Source organism: Limulus polyphemus, unplaced genomic scaffold (assembly GCF_000517525.1).
Source record: "Limulus polyphemus unplaced genomic scaffold, Limulus_polyphemus-2.1.2 Scaffold1283, whole genome shotgun sequence".
NCBI classification, from domain to species: Eukaryota; Metazoa; Arthropoda; class Merostomata; order Xiphosura; family Limulidae; genus Limulus; species Limulus polyphemus.
The window spans coordinates 120,455-131,444 of NW_013666893.1; the positions used below are offsets into that span (position 1 = coordinate 120,455).

Below are 10,990 nucleotides of genomic sequence, written 5' to 3' on the forward strand. Positions count from 1 at the left end.
GGCGAACATCTTTGGTGTGACGGGGATTCGAACCCCCACCCCCACTCGCAGATCACGAGTCGAGCGCCCTAACCACCTGGCCATGCCGGGCCTTTTGGTTTTATTTACTCTTGAAACAGGATACTTTCGGGGACCCTGTGGAAGTACATCTTGATTTTACTCGAGTATAATTTCTTACCACCCTGTAAATAAATGTATGTACATACACAAACACTCAATATAAGTCTTTCAAAAAATGTGGTGCATATTGGAGGGATTTAAACATTTTGTTTTTGTAACCAATCATCAAACATTTTGTGATTCTCTGTATTTTTATATTTTATATAACTAATATATGCCATATGTTATATAGCTATATAGTTAATCTCATAACTATACTATAATAATGATAGTGGAACAATAATAATAGTTTATACATTGTTAAAGGCGCGTTACGGCACACTCGAGAAATAGAACATCTGATAGGTATTTTTATAATTTAAGGAACATTGTAATATCAAACAGTTTTATGTACTAACCCTTAAGAAGCCGCAAAGTCGAAACGTTGGTTAAAATAAAAGTTCTCTTTTAATTACCTGGAGTGTAAAGGTGTTTTTTTCTTCTTTTATCAAACTCACTATAAGTGCTAAAAAGAAATGTTAAGTTTTATCCATCCAAATTTGTGACAGATCTCAGACGACATGAAAGTAGCTTAAGATAACAAGCATTGTGATTTTGATTCACAGAATAACCCACTTTTTCATATTACAATAAAATGATTTTAAAGTTCCTATAAACATAGTCCCCCGGTGGAGCAGCAGTAAGTTTGAGGGCTTATAATGCTAAAAGCTGTTTTTGATAGTGGTAATGGGCAAAGCTATTGTGTAGCTTTGCGCTTAAAAAACAAACAAACAAACTATACGCATCATTTTCTGTTATATAAACAAATATTTTTAATAAATTTTCTTAGAATGACAGGTGCTTATGGTCCTCACCCTCAAAAACAAAACTAAGAACAAATACGAATAATTATTATTCGTGCAACTTAAAAAGTCATTTGAATTCAAGCATGTAAAACGGATAACTTTAATAAATTTCCAGATGTTTGATATATTTATTTGGTATCCCTTAATGTTGTATTATGGGTAAAGCATCTCAAATAATTTCTAAACCTAAGAACCTCAGCAACAGAGCCGTGCAGCCAGCCCCCCAGTGGCTCAGGGGTAAATCTGAGAGCTCATATCGTTAATAAACAGGTTTGAAACTTGTGATAGGCAAAGCACAGATCGCCCATCATGTATCTTTGTGCTTGATAACAAACAAACAAAAAACAAAATGGTACATCCGATAATCCAGAAACAACTTGATGAAACTTAGTTGAATGGACGGCAACTGCTTGTTGTAGAAACACAAGTGTAGAGGATGACGTTTCGAAAGTCTCCCGCCTTTCGTCTTCAGGCGGAAGACTATCGAAGCGTCGTCTTCTACACTTGTGTTTCAACAACAGGCAGTTGCCGTCCATTCAACTAAGTTTTATTATGAATACTCTGCCTAAACAATCTATCAAAGAATACAGAAACAGCATATCTTTCGGCTGTGATACACTAGTCTATATTCACGTTTTTAAAATGAGCTTTGTTTTTGTTTTTAGTTTTTTATACATAACATTGTCTAAATAAATTGTATAATATAATTTACTGGTATTACATTTAACAAATACATTAAGTAAAGTTACAGTTATGCAAATTGTAGATAACAACATCAATATTCAATACATTTTAATAGTATTTTATCGGTTAAGAGGGCGCTGTACACGGATAGAGTTATCAATTTCATGATCGTGAAAATAGATAAGAAAGTTGACAGACGAGTTTATATGTACTACTGAAGTGAAATTCACGTATGACCATGATATTTACTAGTCTTAAGTAGCCTAAGCACTTTTTGTAAACACATTATCCTAAATAGTTGTGCTTATGCCCCATCATTTTTTCGCAGGTAGGTCCTTCCGATCAATCATACTTCCCCAGATTCAGTTGCACAAGTTTGGAGAATCAAAGACTACTTTTAAAATACTATTAAAGTATTATTATCTAGCACTATCACTGTACCAGCAGTTTCTTGACAGTTTCTGTATCTCGCAAGACTTGCTATATAATCTGCATAGAGGGGTAGCCTGTATGTTGCATTGAAATTTGTAATATCACGATACTGATTTGATTCACTGATACATCTTATCCAATTTAATTTTCACATTTAAACGTTACTTAAGGCACCATTATTATGAGAGCTTTACAAAAGTAAAGATTTACTGCATCTACTCGGCTATGAAAATGATTATTTCAGGGAGATAAAGTGTCGGTACACATCTAAATCATATGATATTTTGTGTGCTGAATTGGTGTCCTGCTCAGCAACAGTGAAAAGTATTGATCATTTGATGTAAATGTCTTAGGAGTTGGAAATTTATGATCTTTACCTAGTATTCAGTAAAACCTACTAGAATTTGTAAAGAGAAGTGAAAAGGAAAAATTCGAAAAAATGGCTGATCTAGAAGCTGTTCTGGCAGATGTTAGCTACCTCATGGCTATGGAAAAGAGTAAATCTACCCCAGCAGCAAGAGCAAGCAAAAGAATTATTTTACCAGATCCAAGGTAAGGCTATGCATAATACATTTATTAAAAGAACTTTCAAGTCTATAACACAGTAGTTACCTTTTTTTAAAAAAAATATATTGGTTTTAATTTTCTGTCACAGTAGTATCAGATTTGTCATTTCATAACTTGGATTTTTTTGTGTGATCATTATCATATTCATGTATGACTTAACATGAGTTTTGTAATATATAAACTATAATTTCTGCGTGAAATTTGTTGCATAGATATGTAAATTTCATCGTATATAATTTTTTTTCATAGAATATAAAGAAATATAAATGTAACTAAGTTGGCTTGAATGACTTTTGGTTAATAACGAAATGTTCAAGAATATGTAAGGAGGCTTTACAAAAACTCAGCACTGTACTGTATTTGATCTAACACAAGTGTACTTTGTTCTTGTATCAGAAATATGCATTTATATTTTCTGCAAATGTCTATAAGCTAGTAAACTGAATTGTTGTAGTTGTGATATATATTTCACTTATATATATATATATATATATATATATATATATATATATGTGTGTGTGTGAGTGTGTATATATATGTATAAGATATGCATCTTTCTAGCAGTCTTGAAACCAATAAAAGTTGAAAAGCAAAAAGCAATGATTTGAAATGTAAAGTTAGTGTTTCAAAATGTTTTTCAGATATCTAAATAGCTTGTATTTTTTTAGCTTTTTTTAGGTGAACTGCAAATATAGAACTCAATTTCCTAATCAAACTGGTTAAAAACAGTGTTAAAGTTTTTGACATTTAATTTGCAGGAGTTTAAAGATATTGTGTATTGCCAATGATAATTTAAATGTTGCAGTTTTGACTTCTACTTTCAAAAGAGTATTACATTTAGTTGGGATTCTGCCAAATTCATATGCAGACAGATGTTTCTTATGTGTTGTTATTATTCTGCCAAATTCATATGCAGACAGATGTTTCTTATGTGTTGTTATTAAAGTATTATGTGGATAAGCATCTTGAAGATTTGAATTAAATTAAGCATGATTAATACAGTTTTAGAAGTGTTTTGTACTTCAATACTATGTTTAAACTTTTTTGCAATATATGAGTTTTAATGCATGAGGGCACTCTTATAGATACCATTAGAGCTTTCAAATAATGTACTTTTAATTGTAAGTGTATATAAAAGTGATATAAATTTATATCATAAAAGTAAAACTATATGCACTGATGAGTTTTTGAAGTTCAGATGTTAACTATGTGATGCTTATCAATATTAGATATTGTTTCATTTATTAGTTTTGTTTTAAATGTAACTGAACAATTTTCAGCTGGAGTTTTTAGAAATTGCCAAAGATTTCAGTTAATTTATGCACAACTATTGATAACTGTATGTAGCAGTTGTACCATCATTTAAGTAATGTATTTGCAAGAGAAGTTGTGCACATAGATGTGGTCAACTTATGTAGTTCTGAGTAGAGCTGGATGATTAAGTTGATTAATTGATATAGTTCATTTTCTATGAGATGTGATGCAGTCTTGCAGGGTTGTGAGGAAACAACCAACCTCTCACTTCATTTTTATTGTAATATGGAATGGTGTAAGTAAAATGAAGTTTTTATCATTAGCTGAAATCTCTCTGACTTTGCTTATGCTGTTACTTTACAATAATATACCTAAAGAAATGATTTTCTTAATTTTTTATTGATTAGTAAACATGGTAGTTTGATAATTAGCTGTTCTTTTGGGAGGGGAGTAAAGGAGTTCATGGCAACTTCTTAATTCTAAATGTAACGCTACATCACTGCCTTAAGAATCGATTACATCAGTTAGTGTCATATCAAATAACCAATTAATCAAAATTATAATTAAATTGATTAATGCCACAAAAATAATTAATTAATCAAATTAGTATCTTTGATTATTTCAACTCTCCAAGACTTTTGAGAATAGTTGATTAGTTGCATGAGTCCAATTATTAATCAGTTATCATATTCCACCAGTTGTCCAGCTCTAGTCATGAATATGCATAGTATGGTGGTCCTTATTGTCAGGTAAAATTGCAGGTTAAAATTCTAAAGCTGTCATTCTCTAATTTAGTTCTAATGTACAAAAAACATTAAATGTCAAATTTCATCCATTTTGGATCATTTTTAGAGGATGCTCAATGAAGTTGAAGTTCTAGACTGTGGTGGCCCGATATCATATGCACTATGTGATATAAGAATATATTTGTTATGTATTATAAATGATTTGTAAAGTATATTATTATTATATTGCATGTACAATTGTATAATTATATAATTTTGGTGAGATTAATTTTTTGTATTGTTATTGTTTTGTTTTTGCTGTCAGAAAAGCATTTTCAATGATCCTGCACAATTTGAAGGAAGAATTGTTACTGTTCATCCTTTTTTGTTACGATGGCATTATACTCCTCAATAAGGGTTACACCCCTTTCAGCATTGTCATTTACCACATTCAACTGATGAACTGTCTGTAGTGCCCCCTGTAGTCCTCTCTGAGTTCTCATTATTTGGTGTCATAATCCAGAAATAAGATGGAATTTTGAGGCACCTGAAGAAGTCTTTTTTTAATTAACATGCATTCAGATTTCCTGATATTCAACTGGATGGACTTTGGAGGCTCATCCATGCTTTTTCTTCTCATTCAGTGCCTTTACCATTGTTCCTGCACATCATGACCAAGGCTGTGATTTGTGGCAGTAAGAACAAAATTTGCCTTTCTGTCACTCAATTTGGTTCTGTCCACAGCTGCTGCTAAATCAAGAGTAATGATACTTCTTCTTGCCCTTTTTTTTAGGTTTAGAAGATGATGATCCTCCAACTGCTCTTCTTTTCCAGTCACTGTTACTGGTACTGTATCCATCAACCTCATCATCTTGCTGTGGGATGATTCTCAACTACTGAGAGTTTCATTCAAGATCTGCTATTCCTGTTCCATACCTGTCTCACTTCTTTTCTCATACCTTGATTCTTTAAAGAAAGAACCTTATCTACCTGTACCTGACCCATGCACCCATAATGTCCTCTTTCCCTCTAAGCAAAAAGAAAGTCCTTGTCTTCTTTGATCTTGACCAGGGTCAGGGCATCACTAAGAGTGATGTCAAAAAGGTCATTCAGATTATTAACAATCTGTTTCATTAGCTTGCTGTGTTTCAGTTTCCTTTTTTTAGTTGCATGAAGTCCTGGACAAATTGGAATTCAAATCTTGTCCCAAAAAAAATTCAGCCTCCTTGATCACAATCTTTGAGCTTTAATATTTTGTTATAGTAGACAAACATACATAGTAGTTGCCTATTTGAAGGTAATTTGCTTCCTGTCAGTACAGTTTCTCTTGAACCAAAGAGCTAAAGTGTAGTTTTACTTCTTGTTGAAGTATCCATTTGCATTGATGTGCCAATACAGTGTCAGCTGAAATGATACAAAAGGAACTGCTAAAGTGCTTAAATACCCTCACAGAAATTCTAGAAACTACTGTCACATCATACAGAATATTCCAGAAGTAAAAAGTGACAACATAGATTATTTATATTGGAATGTTCTTGAAAATTTTGAATAATGTGGAATACCCTAGACTATTCCAGAATATGCTACAATATTTCAGAATGTGCTAGAATATTATTGCACAATAATGTATAACCTTCCAGAATCAATCTATCAAAGAAAACCTTCCAGAATTATTCACAATATTCTAGAATATGCAGATATAATGAGAGTTACAGGGTATAATTTGAATTATCTTGAGCAATCCCTAAATGCTATTCAGTATGGACAAAATTTGATGGAATTATTTATATACTGGAACAAAATGAGGGAATGAGAGTGTTGTAAATCAAAACTTCAAAAATAAGGAAAACTATAATGCACAACAATTAGATTGTTATAAAAACATACAGTAAGAATAAGCAAAGAGATAAAGATTAATTAACCCATTAATGTTACTCATTCAACTACCAGAACAAAGAACTAAACCAAACCAGAAAAAGTTCAGACACATTCAGCATACACTTCATTCTGAGATAAACAATTCCAAAAGCTTATACATTAACAGAGAAGTAATTCTGCTGAAGGAAAATGTTTATACTTGTTATCCATAATACTCAAATTCTAAGTTTCTTCATTGACATGCTGCCATTCAAACAGATCTATACAAATTTTATCTCAATAACATTCTTACTCTCTAAATTCAAAATGTCTAAAAATTCTTTTAGTTTGTTTTGTCATAGCCAAACCCTTTCTCAATCATGTATCAGTAATGATATAAGTGTAACCTAATTCATTTCTTTCTCTTTAACACCAATGCTTTTCTTTCAAAAGGAGTGATTTTTCTCAAAATTGTAAGCCTTTTTCCATAACTTAAGTGACATAAACCAGATGTTGCTCTAGTAGCTTCTCTGTGCACTAATTCTTCTAAGTTGTTATAATTTATTTAATAAAACAATTCAAACTGAAAAAAACAATCCAACTCCCAGTTGAGTCCTCTTCAGTGTCTTATTCTGTACATGTACAAGGCTGCAATAATCTTTTTGTTTTTGAGCTTAAAATGTTTATAATTAGAGCCAAGTTCTCTGTTTGCTCTTTCTACCACAGCTTCTCTTACAGAAGTGAGTCCTTTCCAACTTTGTATAGCTTGTATAGGTAACTTTAAAATTATCAATATTTAAAAAATAAATGATTTTTCTACATTCTTGCCATATCACTTTGACTGTCAAAATTGTATTAAATAAGAGAAACATATTTTATAAGGTCAGAATTTCTTATTGTCTTACATGTAATCAGTCAGCTTTATCTTTTCATTACATGTAACATTACTTGTACCATCACTTATTTAAGACATGTTAGTCTGAGAAGGTAGCCAAGTCATTGACATAAAAATGATCAACAGAAGTCCTAAAACAAATCCCTGAAGCATTCCTGTACATGAAATTGCATTTCATGTTTTGAATAATCCATTATTTGCTTTCTGATACTAAGTAAATTTTCAATCCACTTTTTAACTTTCATACTCGTTCCACAAATATCCAACTACTAACTGATCTTTTGTGAGGTACTTTGTAATGCTTTGTGAAATCTAATGTAGATTTTAAGAATCTGTTGATAATATTAGGTTAAGACAGTGTAATGTTTAAAAAGAAAATAAGATATATCTCAGCCATAGATAAATGAGGTCACTGGAGTTGTGGTGAATGATATGTTTAATCCCTAAACTTTTTATACATATTTTATATTAATTGGTTGTAACAGCTATGGTTTTTAATACTGGCTTTTATTTTGCACAGCTGTAAACCTTAATTCATAATTTTTGTATTAGTTTTTACATATATATGTATAACTAAATAATAAAATTGTGTTGTGATAACATTATAGACTTGTTGACCATCCAAGTTACACACTTTAAATGTTGTTAATGTTTTACTTGAGTGTTAATCACTTAAAAATTACTGTCATGTTGACTGGGCTAGGGGAAAGAAGTAATGTGCTTCTTTTTTTTTATATGCATGGCAGTAATCCCAACCACTTTGTATATAGTTTATAAATGACATAAACTTGTTTGTTTTTAACATCACATTAATATGTTACTTTCCTAATGCATGTACATGGTCTCATAGAAGAAAGAACAGATCCAAGTAGAGTTAAGCAGTTCTTGAATGTGATTGGTGGGAAGTATATACAGGAAGTGTGTTTATATATATGTGTGTTTGTGTGTGTGATAATGTTGGCAGAGATATTGACATGGTTTGCTATTTTCATAGTAAAAATACATTGTATTTATTGTAATACATTGTAATTATATGTAGTGATACATTATAGAAGTATAAACTAAATCCAGAATAATATGATATCTAAAGGGGCCTAACTGGTAGAAGTACTATTACTATGAGAGCAGGATCTATAGTAATTTTTTTGGGAAAATAGAACAAACTAGTTTTGTTCTAAGTTATTGTGCTTTATTCAGTCATGTAAAACATTAAATATGTCAATATTAATTTCATTTAAGCTTATTGTAATTCATGTATATCCAAATTTTGCTGTAAATATAAATAGGATTGACTCTTTATGTTAAGTTTTAGATAATAAACTCATTTAATAATTTAGTATAATGTGTGTAAATTTCATTTTGTAAAAATTTTGTGGCAAATGTTAGGAGGTTAGAATTCATATTTTCACTATATACACTATGTTTACTATACAGAATTTATTTTTCCAGTAATGAATATCCACACACAAACTTATGATAGATAGTTATTCCAGTAAACTTGAACTCCTGAATTTTTGTGCACCTTTTTTTTTATGACCCAGTAAGGACAGTTGAAGTATTTCTATTAAGCTCAATGTTTCTGAAACCCTATTATGATCTTGGTGTTCTTTTAGTCCCCTTTTCGTTTTCTCGGTATTTAGGAATTGATCAAAGGAACAAATTTAGCACATTATTCTAAGCCAAATTATTCATTCATTCAATCAGAAGAAAGCCTATTTATTAATTATTAACTAATTTTCAATCCACTTTTTATCTTCTTTCTCTCTACCATAAAAACCTGATTTGCAATATCTTGTGTGGTACCTTATTAAAAGCTTTAGAGCAGAAGGTGAGTGAAGTTATGGGAAGATTTGCAGATTTTGAGGTCAACTCTTCATCGTTGATTAAAAATATCAATGATTTTACAGTAATAGTGATTATTACATACATAGTGTATCACAAACAAACCATTCCAAAAGTTTATAATAGAGAATAAGTATCTACCTTCACATATTATAATAAATACCCATAATATTCAAATATATGTGTGTGCAACCTTATTACCCACCACTTAGTGACAGTTACAAATGGTCAAAGGGACATGCTCATTCAAAAAAAAAAGAAGCAGAAGTCATTGAAAATACTCAGGTAGCAGGCAAATAAAAATCTTAAATCTTGCTGGGTACTATTTGCTATTTCCAGTTTACAACAATCTTTCAAATGATCCTGAACAGTAGACTTCATCAATATAAGTCAAACATGCTATAGCCTTATAATTTACTGGAGCTCCAATATTTTATTTTTTTGAAAAATAACCATGTTTGTAATCTTGGAATCATCTGGAATTTTCTCACCTTTCTGTGATTCAGTTCTCTTATTCCCTCTGGCCCAAGAAAGTTTTAGCATCTTAAAGTTTGGAGTTTTCCTAAATCAAAATTCATTTAGTTTTATAAAACTTTAAATTTTCTCTCTTTTCTTGGTCTTAAAAACATTGCAGTGGTAAAGTTTGTCATCTGTGTCTTTGAAATTATACTATTTAAAATGTTTTAAAGAATATTACCAGAACATTTTTTTTTGCATAATAGCTCAGTCATTGTATAGGCACTATACCAGAGTTTCCAAACATTCTTGACTCACGACCCTCCTAAGTAGCCAGCCAATTGTATGGGAAAAAGGGCTACTTTTTAAATATATTTTAGTAAAGTCTAATAGGGCTGCTAAAGTTTGTTTTGTTGGATCAAAATAATTGTTGTATTATCATTTTATTAACCCTAAAAGTGTGAGACAGTCATACAGAAATTGTCCTGTTTTAGTGGCAACTTTGAGCACAAGAAAATCCATCAAAACATTTTCCATATAAAACTGCATAAGTTTAGGGTTTACTTTCTTGAATAAAAAAGCAGTGATACTTACAAAATGTTGTTTTTGTGTCAAGGAGAAAATTTTCCCAAAGCAAGGGTACTTTTATTCAGGGCCATTCTATATTGGCCTTAATTTGCACTGCAAGAATAGTCTTCAACGTGTTCATAACATTTACTGTAGGACACTGTGTAATTAGTAGAAACAAGGATAAATGTTTTTCGTATATATTTCTTACAACTTTCATTAGTTGAGGTGTGATCAGTAATACCCAAGTCTGTCAATCACTGAATTATCTAAAAGAATGAAAGTTGTTATAGTTTTCTTATCCTCTTTCAATTGGACTCTCTTAACATTTTGGGATAACTTCTCTTTTCTAATGACTTTAATTTCAACAGGAACCTCAGTATAATTTCATCCAAAATGATTGCCATTTTATGCAAACATCACACCTTCCAACCTTGCATTTGAAACAGAAACTAAGGTAGACATGTTTTACTGTTTCTTGTTCTACAACCCACCATAATACCTCTTGGGACCCACAGATTTGGAACTCCTACATATATTGTTCTTGAGTTTTCTTTTCATGTTTACATACACATACAGTGTAGTATAAAAATCTTAAACCAAATCTGAAAAAGTTTTGAATCCAAATTTGATGCTGTACAAAAGAGGCTTTCATAAGTCATCATAGCTTGAGCAGTTTTTTTTATTTATTTTAACTTATTTTGTTTGTTTACACACACACACACATATATATATATATATATATA

The 10,990-nt window shown here is 30.9% G+C and overlaps 1 protein-coding gene across 1 annotated transcript in view; it reads left to right on the plus strand.

Moving 5' to 3' along the window:
- The first annotated feature begins 1,805 nt into the window (after window positions 1–1,805).
- The window catches only part of LOC106462922 (G protein-coupled receptor kinase 1-like), a 76,660-nt gene continuing 67,475 nt past the window's right edge, over window positions 1,806–10,990 (plus strand). Inside the window, exon 1 of the mRNA XM_013922891.2 lies at window positions 1,806–2,633. Coding sequence (XP_013778345.1) covers window positions 2,521–2,633 — 113 coding nt within the window. The 5' untranslated portion in view covers window positions 1,806–2,520. The remainder of the gene's footprint in view (window positions 2,634–10,990) is intronic.